Source organism: Trachemys scripta, chromosome 1 (genome assembly GCF_013100865.1).
Source record: "Trachemys scripta elegans isolate TJP31775 chromosome 1, CAS_Tse_1.0, whole genome shotgun sequence".
Classification (NCBI taxonomy): domain Eukaryota; kingdom Metazoa; phylum Chordata; order Testudines; family Emydidae; genus Trachemys; species Trachemys scripta.
The window spans coordinates 336,837,937-336,862,928 of NC_048298.1; the positions used below are offsets into that span (position 1 = coordinate 336,837,937).

The 24,992-nt window shown below is 44.9% G+C and overlaps 1 protein-coding gene across 1 annotated transcript in view; it reads left to right on the top strand.

The window, feature by feature from the left end:
- CLPB (caseinolytic mitochondrial matrix peptidase chaperone subunit B) overlaps positions 1-24,992 on the top strand; it is a 135,745-nt gene that overhangs the window by 37,718 nt on the left and 73,035 nt on the right. Inside the window, exons 4-5 of the mRNA XM_034759224.1 lie at positions 1,010-1,113; positions 15,143-15,271. Coding sequence (XP_034615115.1) covers positions 1,010-1,113; positions 15,143-15,271 — 233 coding nt within the window. The remainder of the gene's footprint in view (positions 1-1,009; positions 1,114-15,142; positions 15,272-24,992) is intronic.

Sequence of the window (24,992 nt, forward strand, 5' to 3'; positions counted from 1 at the left end):
AAAATGAAAGAACAGGAGTACTTGTGGCACCTTAGAGACTAACAAATTTATTAGAGCATAAGCTTTCGTGGACTAGGTGCCACAAGTACTCCTGTTCTTTTTGCGGATACAGACTAACACGGCTTCTACTCTGAAACCTGTCAATAAAATGAAAGCAATTGAAATCTATTGTTGGAATACTCAGGTAGGTCCTTCCCTTGTGATGGCAGAAAAGGGGCTAAGGACTGATCCATGCTTTTCGTATCGGACCTTGGATGCAGGAGAGTTCCCATTTTAAGGGCAGACTCATTTGGTTGTGTCCAGGCAAAGTACAAGTCTCAAGTGAAAGCGCCATATCGAAGGGTGGGAGTCTAGATAATCTATAGGCCACCTTGCCACCCCACAGCTTCCTTACTGAGCTTCTGTTTTGCCAGGTATTGGAGGCCCATGCATTTGTTGTCTTAGATGTAAAAGAAGCCCAGATGCTAGGGTGACTAGCGCCTTAGAAATATGTAACAACAACATAACTGAATTTTGCTTTCCTTAGGCTACTGTGAGATCTATCCTTTACAGGGGCCTGGCTAGTCTGACATCAAATGTTTGGCTGCTGAGTGTGTCTTGACTGCATTTTCAACTGTTACGAGTGAATTATGGGATGGCAGTCCAGTCCAGTGCACTGGAAATGTAGTGCATGGCACTCAGTCACTTCTGTGCAGATGTTTTGGACTTGGCCTCTGTTGAACATAGATATATTTCACAACACATGTGGATCTGCAGAGCAGCCCACTTCTCCGAATGCCTCCTCAGTCCAGTCGTCTTATGATTGGATTGTTAATATTGCTAAGCACTGTAGTTTTTTTTTTAACTTTCCTTTGCTGGCAGCAAATTTTTTGGTGAGTACTCTTCCCACCTTATGTGCTTTGAGATTTTTTTCCTTTGCAAAGTCTGAAGGTGTCTAGTTCCTGATGTTCCTTCTGATCTCTTTGAGAAACTTTCCTGATGATCCTGTTCTCATTATATTTTATAACAGTGTGATAAAGATCCTCCTTGCAGCTGGTGCTGACCCAAACCTTGGAGATGAATTCAACAGCGTGTATGAGACTGCCAAAGAAAAGGGACTCCATTCATTGGAAGGTAATAAAAGACTTTTTGTTGATGTTACCTTATAGGGACAGTATGTCTCTCTCTATGCCCAGAGTTTGGTTAGGCCTTTGGATAATTCTGATCCACTTGTGCTTTTTACTTTCCCTTAGACAGATGCTATCTGTTATATTCTTTAGGCATAGGCCTGTTACATGCCGTGCCCTCCAAAATACAGACTTGAAACAGCAGGCTCCAAAGTCTAGGAGAGTACCCTGAGCCTTGGGAACTGCGATAACTCCTCTGAGATGCACCACTGCATCTCCTGCACTGCTTTCAACTCCACCACTGGAGGAGCTCTCTCCCACGGGAACAGTTTACTTAGGGGTGGGGTGGATTCTCCAGTGCTTGAAGTCTTTGGACTGGATATGCTCTAGCTCCAACAGAAGTTATTGGACTAGATGCAGAATTCACTGGGGGAGGTTCCCTGGCCTGTGTCTTCTGGGAGGTCAGATCAAAATGGTCCCTTCTGGCCTTACGTCCTGTGACTCTATGAAAACTGAGGCAAAGGACATGTTTCCAAGTTAAATAGAAGGTGTTTTATCTCATCCAGCTCCCCCAGGCCATGTCCATTAAAATCACTAGCAAAAACTCTGGCTCACATCCCTTTTGTAGAGCAGGGTAATTGTTTACCCTAAGTTTCTGTAGCTGCTGTGGATACCTCCCCCGATTCTTCGTGGTCAGGCTTTCTGACAGTAGCCCCATGTAGTCACATTAAATGGATTAAGAACTGGCAGATCTCAAAGAGTATTGATCAGTAGGGAATTCTCAGCGGCAGGAGGTGTTTCCAGGAGGGGTTCTGCAAGGATTGGTACTAGGCCCAACTCTAGTCAACATTTTCATTGATGATCTGGAAGTAAATATAAAATCACTGCTGATGAAGTTTGCAGATGACACTAAGACTGGCGGAGTGGTAAATTATGCTGATGAAGGGCAGTCCTACCAAGTGATCTGGATGGCTTGGTAAGCTGGGCCCATGCAAACAAAATGCATATTAATGCAGCCAAATGCAAAGTGATACATCTAGGAACAAGGAATGCACGCCATACTTGCAGAATGGGGGACTAGATCCTAGAAAGCAGGGACTCTGAAAAAGATCTAGGGATAATAGCGGACAAGCAACTGACCATGAGATTACAGTGTGATACTGTGGCGAAAAGGGCTAATATCCTTTCAGGATGTAAACAGGAGATAGTGATTTTACTTCTTTATATGGCATTGTTGAGACTGATACTGAAATAGTCCATCCAGTTCTGGCATCCACATTTGTAAAAGGATGTTTAAAAATTGGAGGGGGTGCAGAAAAGAGCCACAAAAATTATTGGAGGGCTTGTGAGCTTCCTCCCCCGCAGGAGGTCAGGGCCCACTCCCCTGGAGCACAAGCAACTTGTACAGCATCTCTTTGAGAGGTACCTATACTGGACATTTGTAGGGCGGCTACTTGGAGTTCTGTTCATACTTCAGGAAACTTTATGCATTAGTCCAGACCTCTTCTGTGAAGACAGCTGTGGGGACTTCAGTATTACAGGCACCTATGCCACCTGCATCTTGCACCCCCTCCTGTTTGACTATTGCGTGCCAGTCACACACCTGCAGCACTTGAAGAAGAAATGGAGGTTCCTTACATGTAACTGGAGGTTCTTCGAGATGTCTGGTCCGTATCTGTATTTTGCTGCCCGCCCTCTGCTGCAGATCATGACTGGATTTACAGTAAAAAGAGGAACTGTGTGACGTCATTTCACACTACTCCTTATACCCTCAGTTTGGAGCACGAGGAGACTAACTGTGCAAATGCAGACAAATGGACACTACTTGCTAGAAATCTCCAATCTCAGGGGCATGGTGCGCATGCACACCCATGTGTGGAATACAGATAGGGACCATACATCATAAAGGATCTCCATTTACAGGTAACATTTGAGTGCACAGGAGACAAAAGCCGGACATGGGGGAGGGAAAGGAGTAGATTGGGTAAAGGAGCATAGTGAAACGGGAACTGAAGGAAGAGAGACTGGCACTGGGACGGTGGAGACTGAGACTGGCTAGGCAAGGAGACTGGGAGCTGCCGTGGCGGAGGCTGGGACTGATTGGGCAACGGGACTTGGGAGCTGGGGCGAGACTGGGACTTTAAATCTATGAGGGAAATGGTGGGAGATTTGGGAGCCAGTTGGTTGGGCAGGGAATATTGGGATTGACCCAAGAGCTGTTGGAGGAAGAGAAAGAGACGGACCGTATGGACCAGGAGACTGGGGCTTAGAATGGTGGGTTGGGGGGGTGTTCAAACAAGGAGCTAAGGTCTTCGGGGAGAACTCGGACTTGCTGGGGAAGAGACTTGGACAAGGAGCTGGGGCGGGCTGGGAGCCAGTGGGAGGGAGATGGGACAGACAGATCAGACAAAATGCTGGGAGAGAAGAACTGGGACAGGCTGGGCAAGGATACTAAGAACATAGACTCATTGACTTCAAGGCCAGAAGGGACCATTGTAGTACCTCCCTACTTTGTGTCATCTGCAAATTTTATTAGCACATTCCCACTTTTTGTGCCAAGGTCATGAATGAAAATGTTAAATAAGATTGGTCCCAAGACCAGTCCCTGAAGAACTCCACTAGTGACCTCCCTCCAACCTGACAGTTCACCTTTCAGTATGACCCATTATAGTCTCCCCTTTAACCATTTCCATACTGATCCCCATGTTCTCCAATTGAAGTAATAATTTCCCATGTGGAGTTGTATCAAATGCCTTACTGACATCCAGGTAGATTAGATTTACTGCATTTCCTTTGTCTACAAAAGCAGTTATCATCTTAAAGAGATCAGGTTGGTCTGGCATGATCTACCTTTTGCAAAACCATGTTGTATTTTATCCAAATTACTGTTTACCTATATTTCCTTAACTACTTTCTCTTAGCGGTAACTATAACAGGACCGCTTGGAAATAGTGACCATAATATAATAACATTTAACATTCCTGTGGTGGGAAGAACATCTCAACAGCCCAACACTCTGGCATTTAATTTCAGAAAGGGGAAATATGCAAAAATGAGGAGGTTAGACAGAAATTAAAAGGTACAGTGACTAAAGTGAAATCCCTGCAAGCTGCATGGACAGTTTTCAAAGACACCATAATAAAGGCCCAACTTAAATGTATACCCCAAATTAAAAAAACACAGTAAAAGAACTAAAAAAGAGCCACCGTGGCTTAACAGCCATGTAAAAGAAGCAGTGAGAGATAAAAAGGCATCTTTTAAAAAGTGGAAGTCACAACCTAGTGAGGTAAATAGAAAGGAGCATAAACACTGTCAAATTAAGTGTAAAAATGTAATAAGAAAAGCCAAAGAGGAGTTTGAAGAACAGCTAGCCAAAAACTCAAACGGTAATAACAAAATGTTTTTTTAAGTACATCAGAAGCAGGAAGCCTGCTAAACAACCAGTGGGGCCCCTGGACGATCAAGATACAAAAGGAGCACTTAAAGACGATAAAGTCACTGCGGAGAAACTCAGTGGATTCTTTGCTTCAGTTTTCACGGCTGAGGATGTTAGGGAGATTCCCAAACCTAAGCCGTCCTTTGTAGGTGACAAATCTGAGGAATTGTTACAGATTGAAGTGTCACTAGAGGAGGTTTTTGAATTAATTGATAAATTTAATAGTAACAAGTCACCAGGACCAGATGGCATTCACCCAAGAGTTCTGAAAGAATTCAAATGTGAAATTGCAGAACTATTAACTATGATTTGTAACCTGTCCTTTAAATCGGCTTCTGTACCCAATGACTGGAAGATAGCTAATGTAATGCCAATATTTAAAAAGGGCTCTAGAGGTGATCCTGGCAATTACAGACTGGTAAGTCTAACGTCAGTACCGGGCAAATTAGTTGAAACAATAGCGAAGAATAAAATTGTCAGACACCTAGAAGAACATAAATTATTGCACAAAAGTCAACATGGTTTCTGTAAAGGGAAAGCATGTCTTACTAATCTATTAGAGTTCTTGAAGGGGTCATAGAATCATAGAACTGAAAGGGACCATGCAAGGTTATCTAGTCCAGTCCCCTGCACTCATGGCAGGAATCAGTATTATCTAGACCATTTCTGACAGGTGTTTGTCTAACCTGCTCTTAAAAACCGCCAATGATGGAGATTTCACAAACTCCCTAGACAATTTATTCCAGTGCTTAGCCACCCTGAAGGTTAGGAAGTTTTTCCTAATATCCAACCTAAACCACCCTTGCTGCAATTTAAGCCCATTGCTTCTTGTCCTATCCTCAGAGGTTAAGAAAAACAATTTTTTCCCCTCCTCCTTGTAACAACCTTTTACGTACTTGAAAACTGTTATGTCCCCTCTCAGTCTTCTATTTTTCCAGACTAAACCACCCCAATTTTTTCAATATTCCTTCATAGGTCATGTTTTCTAGACCTAGAATCATTTTTGTCACTTTTCTCTGGACTCTTTCCAATTTGTTCACATCTTTCCTGAAATGTGGTGTCCAGAATTGGACAAAATACTCCAGTTGAGGCCTTATCAGCGTGGAGTAGAGCGGAAGAATTACTTCTCGTGTCTTGCTTACAACACTCCTGCTAATACATCCTAGAATGATTTTCGATTTTTTTGCAACAGCGTTATGCTATTGACTCATATTTATCTTGTGATCCACAATGACCCCCAGATCCCTTTCCACAGTACTCCTTCCTAGGCAGTCATTTCCCATTTTGTATGTGTGCAACTGATTGTTCCTTCCTAAGTGGAGTACTTTGCATTTGTCCTTATTGCATTTCATTACTTCAGACCATTTCTCCAGTTTGTCTGGGTCAACAAACATGTGGACAAGGGGGATCCAGTGGACATAGTGTACTTAGATTTCCAGAAAGCCTTTGACAGCGTCCCTCAATTAAGTTGTCATGGGATAAGAGGGAAGATCCTTTCATGGATTGAGAACTGGTTAAAAGACAGGGAACAAAGGGTAGGAATAAATGATAAATTTTCAGAATGCAAAGGGGTAACTAGTGGTGTTCCCCAAGGGTCAGTCCTAGGACCAATCCTATTCAATTTATTCATAAATCATCTGGAGAAAGGGGTAAACAGTGAGGTGGCAAAGTTTGCAGATGATACTAGACTGCTCAAGATAGTTAAGACGAAAGCAGACTATGAAGAATTTCAAAAAGATCTCACAAAACTAAGTGGTTGGGCAACAAAATGGCAAATGAAATTTAATGTGGTTAAATGTAAAGTAATGCACATTGAAAAAAATAACCTCAACTATACATACAATATGATGGGGGCTAATTTAGCTACATCTAATCAGGAAAGAGATCTTGGAGTCATGGTGGATAGTTCTCTGAAGATGCCCACGCAGCGTGCAACGGCAGTCAAAAAAGCAAACAGGATGTTAGGAATCATTTAAAAAGGGATAGAGAATAAGACGGAGAATATCTTATTGCCCTTATATAAATCCATGGTACGCCCACATCTTGAATACTGCGTATAGATGTATCTCCTCATCTCAAAAAAGTTATACTGGCACTAGAAAAGGGCAACTGAAATGAGTAGGGGTTTGGAACGGGTCCCATATGAGGAGAGATTAGAGAGGCTAGGACTTTTCAGCTTGGAAAAGAGGAGACTAAGAGGAGATATGATAGAGGTATATTAGCAATTCTCCCATTATAGGGTATGCCCCCTGAGTTTATGGATTCATTAAAAATCCTTGGTATTGGTCTTGCAATGTCATGTGCCAGTTTCTTTAATATTCTTGGATGCAGATTATCTGCCCCCTCTTCCCCTCCTCCCCCCGAGTGGATCCCATTAAGCTGTTTGAGTTTGACTTCCATCTCAGATGGAATTGCTACTTCTGTAAGCTCATTTCCATTAGCCACCCTGCCACTGCACCTAAGCTCGTCATTACCCTTATTAAAAACGGAGGCAAAGTATTTGTTTAGGTTTTGGGCCATGCCTAGATCTTTAATCTCCATTCCATTCTCAGTGCTTAGCAGTCCCCCTTCTTCTTTCCTTGTTTCATTTTTCTTTATATGGCTAAAGAACCTTTTACTATTAGTGTTAATTTCCTTTACAAGGTCTAACCCACTTGGCTTTTGGTACTTCTCACTTTTCCCCTACACACTCTGACCTCCAAGGGATAGCTTTCCTGGCTGATTCTTCCCATCTTCCATTTCTTGTAGGCTTTGGGCTTTCTCTGAATCGCCTGTTGGAGAAGCTTGCTCATCCAGTTTGATCTGCAGCCCTCCCCTATGATTTTTTCCACTGGCTTGGGATGCAGGCTTGAGATAGGTTCTGTAACTTTGACTTAAAGTAATTCCAAGCCTCCTCCACATTCAGATCCTTGACTTGAGTTCTTCAGTCCAGTCTACTTCCCTAACTAATTCCCTTACCTTTTTTAGGTTTGCCCTTTTGTAATCAAGGACCCTAGTTGCAATTAGCTGAATTAGCTGTCCTCTACAGCCAGTTCTATGAGGTCCTTGCTACTAACCAATACTAAACCTAAGATGGCATCACCTCTTGTAGGGTCAGAGACTGTTTGGTGAAGAAATCTGTCAGCTCTCACATCCAGGAATATCCAGGCCCTACCATTATTCATAACACTTGTCCCCCAATCTGTGTCTGGGAAATTAAAGTCTCCCATAATCACACAACTCCCAGTAGTATTTATTTCATTAAAAATATTAGAGATCTCTGTCCATATCCAGATTGGATCACGGGGGTCTCTAGCAGACCCCAAGCACTATCCCGGGGGAGCCTTTGTTACCTTTCTTCCCCAAAGTGATTTTGACCCAAACAGATTCTGTTTTATCCATTCCATCACTTCTAATTTCTTTACAGTGTACCTCCTCATTACTATGCAATTCTATTCCACCACCCTTACCTTTATTTCTGTCTTTTCTGAACAGCACATACCCTTCAATAGCTGTGCTACAGACATCACTACTATTCCACCATGTTTCTGTTATTCCTATAATAGCTGGTTTCACTTCCTGCACCAATAGTTCTAGTTCCTCTGTTTTGTTACTAAGGCTCCTTGAGTTGGTGTCCAGACATCTCAGTTGTGTTTGCTCAGCTTCATCCATATTCCTCACCCAATTAGGTACAGTCATTCTACTACCAGTATCACCTACCTGACTATTAGTTCCAATACCAGTGACACTATCTTTCCTCTTGATGTCCATTCTCCTACCCTCTGTTGTTCCTTTCTCTGTTGCTGTAACCTCTCTTACTTGATTTTCCGACCACTCAGTGTTAGAATCAGGCGTGGAGATTACATGAGTATCTTCCCTGAATTCCTAGTTTAAAGCTTTTTAATCATTATGCCAGCCCCATCCCAGAGTTCCCTTCCCTTCCCATTCAGGTGGAGTCCATTCCATGAGAACTGTCCTCTGTCCATGGCCTCACAATGGTCGAACATCCCAGAGTCGTCCTTATAGCACCACGTCCTGAGCCATCTGTTGCTCATCATAATTGTGTCTCGTCTTCGCTCTCCTCCTCTAGGGACAGGCAGAATCCCATGGAAGGTCATCTGAGCCTCCATTTCTTTAAGAGTCTTCCCCAGCCTGGCATAGTCTGCCTGAATGTGTTCCAGCAAGAATTTAGCTGTATTATTTGCTCCCATGTGAAGGGCAATCAGTGGATTCTTTACAGCTGCCATTATAATCCTCTTAAGCCTCAGGTCCACATCCCGTATCTTGGCTCCTGGCAGACAGCACACCCTTCTGATCTCCGGATCAGCTCTGGTGACAGGCCCGTCTGTTCTTCTTAGTAGGGAGTCCCCAGTCACGTAGACTGCCTCTTCCTGGTGTTGGTGCGATTCTCCAGCCTCCCCCCCTTCTGATCTTTCTGGTTGCAAGACCTCTTGTCTTTTGTTCTCACTTGCCATCTTCTGTGAGTCATCCTGTATCCTCCTGGGACGCAGAACTCTGGCTGTCTCCGCTGACTCTTCCCCTCTTCTTGTAGGACTTGTTGCTCTTCTCTTCTCCCTTGTTCTCCCATTTTCTGTTACTGCTGCTGTGTCCTTCTTAATTTTCCAACTCAGCAAACCTGTTCCTGAGCTCTGTTTCTCCTTCACTATCCGGTCTTTTCCTCTGCCTGGTTCTTATAGTCACATGCTTCCACTGGCCCCTTTCCTCCCCCAGCAGTTTCCCCTCAGAGTTCTTCAGTCCAGCTTGCATCTGTGAGTCTTGAGTGTTCCCTTCAGCCTCCTCTCTCCTTCCTTCCTCCATCATCTGCTCGAATCCCTTTCAAAACTCAACTGTAGTTTCTGTCTGCATCTCCAAACCTCAGATCTTCTTCTCCATCAGCTCTATCAGGTGGCACTTCATACAGAAGAAGCTCTTTTCAGTACTCGCTCCAGGGTAACGTACATGCCACAGTTTTCAAATCCAGTCATCTTCATTGCCTCTTCCATTCCTTGGGTCACTGCCACTGCTGCCTCCGTAGCTGTCATAGCTTCCCTCTTAAGCGCCTGTCCCGGAGAAAAAAGGGAAATACAAACACACACACACAAAAACAAAACCAGAACACCACACACTCCCTTTCTCCAAACTCCCCTGTTTCTAGCTCTGTTTGCTGGCTCCTGTGTCGCTGACTGGCTGCTTGACTGTCTTTATAGGCTCCCCTAATCAGGGAAGTCCTGTCCTCTAATCAGGGCTCTGCTGTGATCAAAGGCTCTGCTTCTCTCATAGCACACTGCTCCCTACCAGCTCCTGCAAACTTAAAAAAAAAAAAAAATGGGCAGGGAGAAACTGGTATTAGCTGGGAAAGGAGACTGGCACTCGGGTGCGGGGAGAAGATTGGGACTGGACACTGAACCTGGAGGAGGAGACTAGAACTGGCTGCGCGAGGAGGAGGAGCCTGAGAAGTGGAGATTGAGACTGGGTACTTAAGGAGCATAGGACTGGGACAAGAAATCAAGAGTGGGGAAGAGGTTGGAGGAGGGGACCGGGTAGGAGTCAAGCATGGTGGGGAATGAACAGAAGAGTCTGTGCCCACTAGAACACACTCCCCTCCAGAGCCTGGAATGGAACCTAGGAACCCTGAGTCTCACCATTCTTCTGCCGTCAGCAAATATCCATGAAACCTCCTTTCAAAGTGTACTTGAGTTTGCAACTTCAGTAATGTTCTGTTAACATAGTTTTTTGTGTGTAATATATAGTCTTTGTAATTCTGTATAGCAGGTTGATGCTGGCAAAAGGAGCTAATAAGTTTTTTAAAATCTACTGCCTTTTTGAATGGGTAAATGAATATAAGTGTATCATTTTGTAAGACAAACTATTATGTTTGTGTCCCTTTGGGCCTGGTAGTTGGATTGCCCATTATCAGCCACAAACAAAAGTGTGGTGCAACGGGGACCTGCCTGTGATTCTAACATCCTAAAATCTTGTTTTCTGGGATCAAAATGGAAATGTCACCTCACTTCAGGAAACTGCTTCACATTCAGTTTAAATGCAGTCTAATTGAAGGGGGGAGGGTTTGTGTGTGTGTCAAGATTAGAGAAATGATCATGAGCTGACGTCCTTCAGTATCCTGGAGGTGACGTGGAGACACTGCCGCCCCACTGACTAACATTTATAAAGCCACTTTTATCTGGAGGGACGCCAGAGCACTATGCAAAATTATAATTAGATGGTTTACATCATCCACTCAAATGCAGCCACCTCTGGGGTGAAGTAAGGCTTCTCTTGCACCAGCAACACTGCGCAAGTTTTTAGAAGTGGATGTAAAATCCTGAATAACTTCTCTAGTTGAAACTGCAGGGGAATATTCTGTGGACAGACAGATTGCACCTGTTTGGCGTTTGGCAAGGTATTGGCGTTAGCCTCTGTGCTGTGAATGCAGTTGGATCTTTTAGGCTCTTTCATGGTCAGCATCTCAGTTTCACATCTGATCTGAAACAGGCTCCAACACAGCAGTGCTCCCAAAATTGGGATGTTGGTTTAGTCCTGACCCAGGTAAAAGGTCATCACTTACTGAGTCACCAGCACCACTTCCTGTGCCATCTGGCTCTCTTTAGAGGTGTCACTAAGTAGTGAGCAAGCCTTACCTTGTGACAGCCGATGAGTCCAAGATGCCAAACATTCTGCATGGTTTCCCTGAGGAAGGCAAGTCTAAGCAGTATCTTTCTGGTCCCGTTCCATATCACCTCACCACAACTCATGCAGCTACCAGAACTCCAACCTTTCCTGGCACTTGTAACTAAATTAACTATAGCTCCTGCACTTTGACCTTTGGCTCAGAAATTAAACATTTCCTGCTTATTGTGTGGAGCAAATTTAGGAAACCCGATTACATTATCAAAGGCAAATAGTGCTTCTCCTGCATTATTTGCAGAATAAAATACCGCTAATTAGACTGGTAGCAAAGACAGAATTGTGTGATGAGATTGTCCATTGGTTTAGTACAGCATTTTGGCCTCATTGCTGAGAGCTTAAAGTGAGATAAAGTCAAATGAAGGTGTAATCTTTCAACCTTTGCCTTTGATAAAATGCACGTTCAGAAGATGGATCAACTCTAGAGCAATTTTGACAGGGCGTTATTTTATTTTTAAATGCTCCTTGCTCTCATCCCTCATTGTAACGTATTAGTTCTACCGACCCTCTCGTTGATGGGAGCTGCGAACACACATGCATCAGACTGCTGTAGCGGCAAATGCAAAATGCATGAAACAACATTAAAAAAATGAACAATGGAGTGCCAATACATAATGCATGTGCCTAGACTTTATTTAAGACAAAGTATATCAACCAATAAAGTTAATTGTTTTTGTCTGCATACAGTTCTCTAAACTAATATATTTTATTTTTGGGGGGTGGGGAGAAATAAGTCCACTCAGTTAGAAGTTGCATTAATTCTTTGGTTGACATGTTTTATTAAAAAGAATAAATTCAGTTGCATTTTTAAAAAGAGAAAGAGAGAGGGAGAGAGCGAAACTGCCTCTTTTTTAAACCGATTTGCATATTTCGTGTATAAATATTTTTTCATAAAAACTTCCAAATCAGGGGGATACACGCCACACGCACTGCACAAAATATATTGCAGACATTTATATGGATGGCAGGAAGGGAGACAGAGGCCTGAAAATTTCCAGGCACCCAGTGATTGATGGCAGACGAGGCTTCCCCTGACGCTTTATTGAGTTTCCGATGATTATCTCTTGCTGAGACATTTTTTACAGATGACGGCCGAGCTGTCACAACGGACCATGGGGGAAAAAACCCAACAATAATAACACTTTAATCTTTTTACTGCACTGCTCCCTAGTATCTCAGATTCATCTTCCCTGACGCACGCAGTTCATTATCTTGCCCCTCCCTAGATAGGAAATGAAGAAAAATAAATAAATATACATACACACCATGTATGCTTATAGAAAATGCCCGCAGAAGGAAGGGAGCGTCACGTTAATTGCTCTCTTTGCAGGTGCTGGGTTTTATTAGCAGAGGTGCCGGGCTGGAATGGGCTTGGCTATTAGTTACAGTATTGTATTTAGGTTTTATTGCAACTTTTAGGTGGTGGAATCAAGCAGTAGTTATGGGAAGGTAATGTAGGCACGGTGCATTGCGGATGGTCCAAGTTCTGTGTCTGTTATTACTGTCACCAATTGTTCTGTGCTTGGAGCTGTACAAGATCCTCACTGAAAAGTCCTTGTCCACAGGAGCTTACAGTCAAAGGGCTTGTTCTGCCATTGGCTATGCACACGTACTCCCGCTGAAGTCAATAAGAGTTAAGCATGTACATCTAAGAGCGGAAAGTGGCCTGCCATGTCGGAGACATTCATTCAGAGACAGCATGTGCAAAGCCCTTCCTGTCACTTACGCCTTATGGTGGGGATGTACTTCCCCCCCTCCCCCCGGCGGGCTCTGTGCTTCCAAATAACTCCAGCTAGGTTAGGGCAAACCAAGAGAGAGGCTGCTGGATCCACACTTCTGAGGATTGACTGCCTGGGGGAGAGGAGAGTATAACAAAAGGGTGACTGATCTTTATTTTCTGGCCTCAGTCATATGACATGGGTCAGGGTTATAAAAGGTACGTGGCAGGGGTCACATGTCACATGGCAGGGTTCAGTGACTCCAGTGGCTGGTATTATAGTGTCCCTTTCTTTGAAAATCAAAGGTAAGTAAAACACAATATCAACCAAAACCAACAACCACTGAGTAAAACAGCCAGTCAAGAGAACAGCAAATGGTGTTGTCTAGGGTGAGGGAAGCCTGAATCCCCTAACAGATGAGAGGATTGCGCTGTATGTTATTGGACGTTGGTCAGTCAATGCTATCTCGAAATCTGGCTTTCTGATCACATGGCCCCGTTTTGGTCTCAGAACAGTTTCTTCAATGGGGTGTCGGGCCTCTAAGGTGGATCCTTATGCAGCTCCCGGTGTCCTCCTTTTTCTGTGACTAGGGCGGTGCAGGTTGTTTCTGTCAGCCGTGAGCACTCTCAGGGTATGTCTGTGCCTCGGTGAGACACCTGCGGTGCTGTACCTGTGCCGCTGTAGTAGGAAGAGAGCCTGAAACATACGGTCTTGTATCAGCAGCCTGGTGTGAGGCCTGAGGCCTTAACCGAAGTAACGGGCAAGCTTTGCTGATCTAAAGCAAAGCTAGCAGAAGTCAGGCTCTGCCGGCTTGCAATACCAGCCCTGTTCTTGCCAGGTTCTGTGAGCTTGCAAGCCTGACTTCTGCTAGCTTTGCTGCTTTGCTTCATATTACACCATTGGAAAAAGGGATCCCAGGCATCCTTAAGGGGTCATGAAATAGTATTTTTTCTGTTGTGGTAGCACTAGGAGCCCCACTCATGGCCCTGGACCTCACGGTGCTAGGTTCTGTACAAACCCAGAACAAAGGACAGTCCTTGCCTCAAAGACTTTACAGTCTAAGCATATGACAAGGGATAGGTGGTGGATACAGAGGACAAGGGAGCACAAGGAAACAGTGAGAATATATATATATATATATAAAATAAAACCTTACGCTGAATATTGTGCTTCCTGGACCTCAGGCCAGGATAATTGTGCTTTAGCTTTGAGGGGAGAAGGTATTTCTGGTAGGTTGGTTTGGTTTTGGTTTTTTACGGTAGCCGTTTGAAGCTTCTGCGAGTTGTGGAATATTCGAGGCAGCCCCAACAGAGCTGGATTCGTGGGCAGAGGGCAGGTGGGCAAATAAAGCTGCGTGATAAATGCAGTGCACTGTTACTGTGGGGAGTGTGTGCGTCCAGTATGCAGGTGCACACAAAACTGGTGGTAGTGTAGCTGTGCCCAGAGGCTTGTCAGGGAGTGCCCTTTTCCTAGCCCTGATTTGCCATAGGAGACAGAGATGGACCATAAAGCAAAAGTCTCCATATTGCTCACGTGTATTTAAAAGTAATTTCAGTTAAATGAAAAAGAGGCAGCTAAAGTTGCAAGGTTGGGTGGGTGGAGGGGTCTGTGAGGAGAAAGGGTCTTGCTTCCACTCTGGTATCCCTGCTGCTGCCAGCGAAGGTGAAGATAATCGACCACTAGTAGCACCTCTGAGACCTCTTCTGCTTGGCAGAGAAGAGGCCCGGCCTTCCAGCAAACTCACCCTCCTCCTTGTTACTGTTGTGAGGGCATGGAGTGAGACCCTCAGAAACCCAGCTACCCTGGCTCCTGCCCACCGGGGTGGGGATATCGGCCTACCAGCAGCCTCCCCTGGGGCTCTGGGCTGTTCCCAGAGAAGGTAAGCAGGCCTCCAGCACCGTCCTCACCTCCAAATGCTGAGTGATGGCTGCCTCGTAAACCTGGTTGGATGGAGAGTGGGGCAGCCTGCCTCCAGCAACCCTTTCCTCCCATTGTCCCTCTGCCGAGGGGGTAGTGTGGGAGGTGGGACTGGGTGATAGGGGCCTCCCCACCTCATCCTTTGGGAATTATACCTGGGGGCATAAACTGCTTCCTGGGTAGCTTATTTTGATAGTTTGCGTTGTTTCACGCTGTGAAAAGCCAGGTGCATTTTTAACCCAACTGGATCTTTACTTTGCCCCACTTTATTGAGCTGCATGTTCATCCCTCTCCTTCTGCAGTTCTGGTAACCCGGGAGGATGATTTCAACAACCGCCTGAACAACCGAGCCAGTTTCAAGGGATGCACGGCTCTGCATTACGCTGTGCTCGCTGACGACTACGTGACTGTCAAATTGCTGCTAGACGGAGGTAAGGTCCATGGCTTGTAGGGGTTCCTGGGTCAGGATCACAGCTGCGGATTGTGACCTCGCTCCTTGTTGATTTACAGTATGAATTGTGATTTACTGCTATGTTGGGTTTATTGATCCGCTCTTCTTGATGTTCCCTTTTGCGTCTCCGGGCCGGTCTTTCATACCACTTCCGATGCCTGGAATAGCCTCCCTCCCCCCATACATGATGTGTCCTCTCTTTTCTCCTGAAAATCGGCACAAAAAGACAGAACAAAAACCAATGGCTGAAAGCTGAACCCAGACACATTCAAATGAGAAATAAGGCAGAAATGTTTAACAGTGAGGGCCATTAACCACAGGAAGAAACTACCAAGGAAAGGGGAGGACTGGATTGCCCATCTCTTGATGTCTTCAAGTCGAGACTGGATGCCTTTCTGAAAGATAGTATTTTAGCGTAACGCAAGTTACTGGACTCAATGCAGGGATGAATAGGAGAGATTCTCTGCCCTGTGTTACACAGGAGGTCAGATTAGATGATCTCATGAGCCCTTCTGGCCTTGAAATCTGGGAATCTCGCCTGACAACGCGTTATTTTCCAGCTCGCTCTCCACAGCCCAGCTTTGCTCAGCTGCTGCCAATGCCGTGGCTAGGCCTGTCCATGTAATGTGGATTACAAGACAACTCAAGGAGAGCAACTCCTTGATAAAAGGTGAGAGAGGAGGAAGATTGTTCCCTCTGACATGTCCCCCCCCCTTCCCTTTTTGGGTAACTCTCTTCCTCCCCGTCCCGCCCCCTGCCTTGTCATGGCTTATTTGTACTGCAGTCACACCTAGAGCTTCAGCTGAGTTGTGGGTCCCTGTGGTGGGTGCTGTATATTAAGTTACAGTCTCTACCCTGAAGAGCTTACAATCTATGCAGACAAGACAGGCAGAGCAAATACCATTATCCCCTTTTACAGAGGGAGAACTGAGGGCCGAGGTCACATAGAGGGTCTCTATGAGCGCCAAGAGTGGCATCCTGATCTCTGAGTCCCAGTCCAGTGCAGAAAGCACAAGACCATCCTTCCTTGCTAATGTGCAGTGTCTTACTCATGCACTAGGGGCACGGACCAGGCTTTATTATATTGTGTGTCATGGCCAGACACACCTATGGTGATAGACCAATATTTTAATAATAAAAAATAACGTACCTCACGTTTATTTATTTCCACTACTTTTTAAAATTCCCATCTAGTAGGATAGACTGACGCTACCATGACACCAGTTCTATATCTTTCCCCTTTTCCATCCTAATTATATTTATTGGGGCTTTCCCCCCCTGTATAATTCATAAATAACCCCTTGCTATAATTATTTAACTTTTCTATTGCGGTAGTGTCTACAAGGGGGGCATTGTGCAAGGTGCAGCACAAACATGGGGTGCAGGTGAAAAATTAAGAAAGATGGAGGAATGTGGCAGCAGAGAAGGCTGAAAGCACTAGGAGGAACTGGGAGAAATTTGACAGAACCCTGATATCACACCGAGTAATGTACTCTACCATTGACAAGGCAGAGAAGGAAAATACTAAGGATGAGATCCTGGCCCTTCTGAATGGCATAGCTCTCATTGATTTAAGTAAGTTAGAATTTCACTCAACCCACAGCTCATCCCAAGCCAGACTGTTGCGCGTGAGAGAAGCACTGACAGAGAGCCACCGAAAGAAAAGTTGATGCAAATAAGCGTCTCTAGCATCTCCCAAATGAGGAATCTGGGCTGAGACCTCAGATAAAGAAAACGGAAGGGTATGTGCTGCCTTCCAGGTGCCATAATAAGTGATGCCACAACAAGGGGACCAGACATCCCAGAGAATGCTGAGAATTACTACTGATTGGGAAAACCAGAAAGTCACCGTAAGTACAGTGTAACAGGCTGCAGTGCTTGCAGGGAACCATAAAGAGTACAAGGAAACAGAAACAGTTAATGTAGCTTTGCAAGGGGCTTCTCAAAGGTATGGCCAATGGATTTTGAGATGCGAATTATACTATGGGAGAGTGGGGAGGAGTTGTTGTGATTATTTTATTATATTTATTTGTATTACTGGAGCCCCCAGGAGCCCCAGTCGTACTAGGCACTGTACAAACAGAAACTAAAAGTTCCTGCTCCAAAGAGCGTGGCGTTCGGAGAGTCAGAGATTCCAAGGCCCGAAGGGACCATTGTGATGATCCAGACTGGCCTCCTGTATAGCACAGGCAGAGAATCTCCCCTCAAATAATTCCCAGAGCAGATCTTTTACAAAGACATCCCATCTTGATTTTAAAATTGTCAGTGATGGAGAATCAACAGTGATCCTTATATATACTTTCAACACAGTCTAAGTTTAAGACAAGAGACAACAAATGGAGACAGACAGACAAATGATGAGACACTGATGGTCAGCAGGGTGGGCAGTGGTCTCAGCACACCAGCAGCCTGGCCGTTGTCAAGTTTTCTGTGTAGGTATCCCGGCAAAGGAGAGTTTTGGGAGGGATTTGAAGGAGGATAAGGGTGTAGCTTTGCAGATGTTTGTGGGGAGCTCCTCCCAAGCTTGTGGGGCAACATGGGAGAGAGCACGAAGGTGCTTGTTTGAACATTTAACAAGTAGGCAATGAACGAGAGGTGAAAGATAAGGTGGGGTTTGGCAGTGAAGGTCCTTGAAAGTGAATATAAGCCGTTTATGTTTGATGCATTAAAGAAGGAAAAGCCATTGGAGGGATAGGGAGCCCGGGGAAGAGAAAGTGATGTGGTCAAAGTGACAGGCTAGGAAAATGATCTTTGTAGCAGCATTCTGAATAGATACAAGCAGGACAAGATCGCTTTTGTCCAGGCGAGAGAGAACGATGTTGCAGTAATTGAGACACAAGGTGATGAGAGACTGGATGAGAGTTTTAGCTGGATGGATGGACAGGAAAAGCTGTATTTTAAGGTACATCTACACTTGTGGTGGCGTGTACGGTACAGACGCTGCACATGCAGCTATCACAGGTATAGACAGTGAGGCATGGGTAAGCAAGTAAAGTGCCCTACACTCCTGACCCCCGAGGGTATAACCCCTACACAGGCTCTCCACACACCCAAGCGGTGCCTTCCACATCTACACTGCTACTTTTAGTAGTGTCGTGTCATGCTGCTCCCTGCTACCAGAGCCTTTCACTGCGGCATGTAGCTGCACGCCTCAGTGACCAGTGTGAACGCAACCTGCCTTTCACTGCGGCATGTAGCTACACCTGTAAAGCCTGTAGTCTGCACACTGCTGTAAGTGTGCACGTCTAAAGACGTAGCTTTAGAGAAATTATTCAGAAAAAATCTGCAAGATTTAGACATAGCTGGGAGGTGAGGACCTAGAGAGAGGTGCACGTCGAAGATGGTGCCCAGGTTACAGGCGTGAGTGACAGGCAGGATGGTGGTGTTCACAGTAATTGAGACAGGAGGTGACGGGGTGATCTTGGGGCGGGAGGAGATTAGGAGCTCTGTTTTAGCTTTGTTGAGCTTGAGTTGGCAACTAGACATCCACGAGGAGATGTCAGAGAGACAGGGTCAGGCCGAGATTTCAGATTTCAGTAATTGCCATGTGTGCTTTGAAAATCTCCCCCAATATGTGCAAGGTGCTGGAACGCCCATGCAGGAGTTAGAATTCCGCAGCATGAGCTCAGGTATATTTGCAAAGCGCAGTTGTAAGTATGTGTGTATGCAGAAGGGAGGTCAGCCTTTAAGAATTTAGACCATAGTGCATCATATATTTTCAAATATCTCTCCATCTTATCTATGTATCTGGCCACTGTTACAGCACTGTATGAGCGCTGTTATCAAATCTGGTTCCAGGCCTGAGAGGATTTGATGTTTTTTATTTTGTTCTAAATCTGTTCCTGCTGGACATTTGTTTTGGAGCTGATGATATCTCTGTGAATGAACTCCTCCAAATTCAGGTCTGATCGCAGACTTCTGCTGGTGTCAGATTGGCTCAGCGCTGAAGGATTCACTCTGATCTTAGAGAAGATCCCTTAATACACTGGGGGATTGTTTCACTTTTTTATTTTTTACACAATATCTTAATTACACTGAATCAGAGTAAAAGATCTAAATTTAATCTGCCAAAGCACTGGAATTCGAAGGCCTGATTGACATTCTGCCCTTTTTAATATGACCCACTGGAATCTTTCCAAATACAAATTCAAGTCAGGATGTGCTAAGAATGTGTTTCCAAAAGAATCAGAGGGGTAGCCGTGTTAGTCTGGATTTGTAAAAAGCAACAAGGACTCCTGTGGCACCTTATAGACTAACAGACCTATTGGAGCATAAGCTTTCGTGGGTGAGTACCCACTTCGTCTTTCCAAAAGAAGGCTCTGATACTGCAAAGATGTGAGCACATGCCTAAATTTATAGTCCCACTGAAGTCCCATGGTGAGAGTACTCCCAGTGTGTACAGCTAAAGCACATGCATGTCTTTGCAGGATCTGGGACTAGATTTGCAGTGCACCTCAGATCTACCTGTCTTTACCAGTCCAGGTACTATATCCATCATCCTCCCTTTGCCATCATGATTATGAGGAAAACTAATGATATTTTACTCACCATTTAAAATAAAAATTATGCCTCCCTTGGCAAGCAGAATTCCGCCAGACTGATGTTGTTATAAAGTCTCTCCAAACGCTTCCCTTTGATCTTCCAATTTTTGTGCCTTAAAGTTAGATTTCTCATTGTATTGGTTCATGATTAGTATGGGACATGAGGTTTTCATTGCATTGACTCCGCGTTCCCCCTCCCCCTCTGTGCATTAACAAAGCAGCGGTTCGGACATTCTTGTTCGTGTTATCCGAGATGAATACGTAGCTGCGAGTCTGAAGGTCTCAGAAGTCGGGATCGAACACCTTTAAAAGTGTGCCTGCCGCAGGCCCTTTGTGCAGATAATTTCCCCATGTGGTCTGCCTTTGACATCTGAGAGAGGGATGTTTCCTGTTTGCTGACATGGAACAGACTCCCTTCACTCCCTCCTTTATACTTCCCTACACCTGCCTTTTTACTGAGTGTCCATTTACTCGCTCCTCCACTTCCTCCACTTGCCGTCCTGCCCTCGGGGCCAGAGCCATTAACCACCAACGCTTCTCTCCCTTCTCTCTGCTTAAACAACTACCCCTTCTTTAGGGCTTTTTATGGGGAGCTTCCATGTGCTTGGCTACAGGCAACCTCCCCCTCACCCCACCTCTTTGGCCTTTTGTGGCCTATTCACTGGCTCACTTGACCCTTCCGGGACCTTATCCCCTTGTGGTCAGCGTGTGTGCGTGCCCAGCAGACCGCGAGACTAAGTCACAGCTCTGTTGTACTTTTGGGTAGTTGTTGGTGACATTTCACAGTCTCCTGACCCGAGCTGACATAAACGGTGCTTATCTGAAGGAGTGGGTGGGAGCCTCCGAGCTACACAGAGCACTAGTCGCCTTTCAGCTCGCTCAATGCAGGATCGATTCGGAGGGGTTTGGTTGGTTGGAAGGAAGGCCGGGCCTATAACAAGTAGCATATATAGGTCACTGGGTTTTAGGGATGATTTAATAAATGTATATTTTGATCTACTGTATTATTATACTAAGGCCATTTTCAAAGATCTTACCCTTATGGAGGTTTGTAGGCCATCCTTGGTATAACAAACTTTGCCCTCTTTTAGCACCTTCCATTTCAAAGTATGTTACAAACCTGCTCAAACCTCACAGCCTGCCCCTGAGATAGGTAATATCCCCTTTTTTTTGCAGATGGAGGAACTGAGCTGCGGAAAGCTTGAGTGACTTGCCCAAGTACATGCAAGGAGTCGATGGCAGTGCTGGGAATCAGAACTCAGATCTTCTGACTCCCAATACAATGCCTTATCCACAGTGCCACATTTGTTTAGGCTTCAAGGCTCCTTGCTGTAAACTCAAAGGCTTGGTCTACACTACCCCCCTAATTCGAACTAAGGTACGCAACTTCAGCTACGTGAATAACGTAGCTGAAGTTCGAAGTACCTTAGTTCGAATTAGTTCGAACTTACCTTGGTCCACACGCGGCAGGCAGGCTCCCCCGTCGACTCCGCGGTACTCCTCTCGGCGAGCTGGAGTACCGCAGTCGACGGCGAGCACTTCCGGGTTCGACTTATCACGTCCAGACTAGACGCGATAAGTCGAACCCAGAAGTTCGATTTCCAGCCGTCGAACTACCGGGTAAGTGTAGCCAAGGCCTAAATCTTTGCCTTCATGATTATTTGTATAGTGCCACAGGAGAATGTGTGGTTTGCAAATTCATAAGAAGATGGGGTCCCTGACCCAATAATATCACACTCTTCTTCAGACAAGCCCAGTAGATGAAAGCTAATAATGGAGGCTATGATAGGAAATATGCGTTATTTTGTTTAATTTTTTACTCTTTGGTTTTCTGATTTTTTTTCTTTAATTTAAGCGCCATTTGACCAATACAGAGCAGGGGGTTTATGACAAAAGAATAAATACAAGTCCAAGATTCAGGCACAAGTTGTGACTGTACTTTGGAGTTGTGTTATTAGGCTGATGTGTGGTGAGGACTTCAGTTAAAAGCTACCTGCTAAAAGATGGGGGAATGAATAGGAGCAGGCTGTATGCTGGAAGAGATCAATTTTGGGAGGCGATTTTGAAGGAGGCTAGAGAGGGCGCTCAGACTACAGTGATGAGAGTCAGGTAAGTACCTAGATAGATTGAGAGCTGTATTTTCACGTCAGAGTGCTGAGGTTTTACATGGCTAATTTGAATTCCCGGGACAGTCAAGCAGGGGAGGTTTTCGTTGACTGTAATCCCAGAGGAAGTGCTCCCTTTTTAACAGTGTGGTGAGAAAATCTGGGTCCTTGAGGTGTTGTTTCCTCCCCTCCTTTTTACCCTGGGTTCTAGAGAAGACACCCCCTCTCCCCCCATTTCCCTTGTAAAACAGAAACACGCATCCCAGCCTGGTCTCTGTTCAGTCCCTTGTCGTCTTAACCATCATCAAAGTGTAGCCGTCTAGGCGACGGGTACAGGGATACAGGTCTGCACATATAATGCTCAGCCTGCTCTTCAACTTGCGCATGAGGACGTAGAACGAATGAGACTTGCGGGATCAAATGCTGTCTTGATTTCTACCTGCGCAGCTCCACCGACATCAGTCAGGTTCTACTCCTGAGTGACTTCGCGTCTCTGTGCTTCAAATTGCCCAGCTGTGCAATGGGTATCATAATATCTGCCTAGCAGCGGTGCTGGGGCTTATCTAATCAGCGTGTGTGCACAAAGGGCTTTGAGCTACTTAGCTGAAAGATGCTGCAGAAATTCAGTGTATTTATTTATTATCCATCCCCTGTTTTGATCCAATTTGAATATGCCCTTAAAGATTTAAAGCGACCTTCTGTGTGAGTAGCCAGCTTCCTGGAAGGCCTTTTCTGAATCCCCTTCTATGGCATCCTTCATGACCTTTCTGCTGCCCGTTATAGCAGCTGTGTTAGGCCATTGCCCTGAGGGCCGGCGTGGGGTCACCATGCTGCAAAGCATGTTCTTTTAGCTACTATTTTCTCTTCACAGGCTTTTAATTGTGAGGAATTTTGCTGGCTGTGATACGCTTATAGTAATTTAAAACAGAACTGGACAAAGCAGGGGAGAATATATGGCAGGGATGATCCCGCACTGGCCTGAAGGGATGGATTAGTTGGGACCTAATAGGTCTTCTCTGTCTCTAATTCCTTTGTTTCTGTGCTTGAACACATTAAATGCAAAATTACAAAACACATGCCAAGCGGCCTCCCCCCACCCCACGCATGCTAAGTTAAGACTGAGACTGTAAATGCACAGAAGTCAAGAAATCTAGAAGCTAAGGTTCCCACAACAAAGTTAGCTCAGCTGCATGGCCCATATGACATCTGTAGTAGATTGGATTACGCTTCAGGCCGCTAAATGTATGTTTTTATTTAATGAATATATGCACTTTGGCTGCATTGTTTAAAACTTTTGTGTGTCTAAGTGCATCACTCTAACAGTGCTCTAAAACAGGTGGGAGTTTGTATTTAATGTCTTTGTTTAAAAGTAACAAGTGTCCCCTCTCCCTCAAACTGATCACCTTCCAGCTGCTGACCCCCCTCACTCTCCATTCCCATCCGAGTGACAAACTTCCAGCTGCCAGACCCAGACCGTCTCCTCCCTGTGTCTATCAACCACTCCTATCAAATTCTCCCTAAACCTGGCTAACTCACTGACAAATTTACTACCCCCTTCCTAGCTTTAAAAACCCACTTACCCCCTGCTTCTTCCCATGGCCAAGTACCCTACTATATGCCAGTGTGCAATCTGTTTAGAGTCTAGGAAGTCTGGCAACAGACCATCCTGGCTTAACCAGGAGATCTTCAATGATCTAAAAAATCAAAAAAGAGTCCTACAAAAAGTGGGAACTGTGTCAAATTACAAAGGATGAATAAAAACAAATAACACAAGTACGTAGGGATAAAATTAGAAATGCCAAGGCACAAAATGAGATTCAACTAGCTAGAGACATACATGGTAACAAGAAAACATTCTATAAATACATTAGAAGCACGAGGAAGACAAAGGACAGTAGGACCATTACTCAGTGAGGAGGAAAAACAATAACAGAAAATGTGGAAATGGCAGAAGTGCTAAATGACTTTTTGGTTTCGGTTTTCACCAAAGGTTAGTAGCAATTGGATGTCTAACATAATGAATGCCAGTAAAAATGAGGTAGGATCAGAGGCTAAAATAAGGAAAGAACAAGTTAAAAAATTACTTACACAAGTTAGATATCTTCAAGTCACCAGGGCCTGATGAAATACATCCTAGAATACTCAAGGTGCTGGCTAAGGAGATATCTGAGCCATTAACACTTAGTTTTGAAAAGTCATGGAAGATGGGAGAGATTCCAGAGGACTAAACATCCACTCAGTGTGCAGCAGCAGTCAAAAAAGCAAACAGAATATTGAGAATCATTAAAAAGGGATAGATAAGACAGAAAATATTATATTGCCTCTATAAATCCATGATATGCCCACATTTTGAATACTGCGTGCAGTTGTGGTTGCCCCATCTCAAAAAAGATATATTGGAATTGGAAAAGGTTCAGAAAAGGGCAACAAAAATGATTAGGGGTAAGGAACGGCTTCCGTATGAGGCGAGATTAATAAGACTGGGACTGTTCAGCTTGGAAAAGAGACGACTCGGGGGGATATGATTAAGGTCTATAAAATCATGACTGGTGTGGAGAAAGTAAATAAGGAAGTGTTCTTCGAGTGCTTGCTCATATCTATTCCAGTTAGGGGTGAGTGCGCCATGTGCATAGTTCATCAGAAGGTTTTTCCCCTAGTAGCACCCGTCGGATGAGCTCTGGAGCCCCCCTGGAGTCACACCTTCATGACGTTGCATATAAGGTCCTGCCGACCCGCCGCCTCTCCAGTTCCTTCTTACTGTCAGTGGCGGTCATCGGAGCGTTTCGTCTCTCATCTTCAGTGAGCGATCCTCTAGTGTATTTTCTGTAAATAGTTAAAGATAGTTTAAAAAACTGTTGTAGTTAGTTAGTTAGACATCTGGACTTGGGGTACTGGAGGGTGTTTCCCTCCCCCATTTCCCCGTTCCTCTCCTGGGCCATGTCTCAGACCCAGGGTTTTAAGCTGTGTGGGGTTTGCAAGAAGCCTATGCCCAAGGGCAACCCGCATTTGGCTTGTCCAAAGTGCTTGGGGGAGTCCCATCAAGCGGACAGGTGCA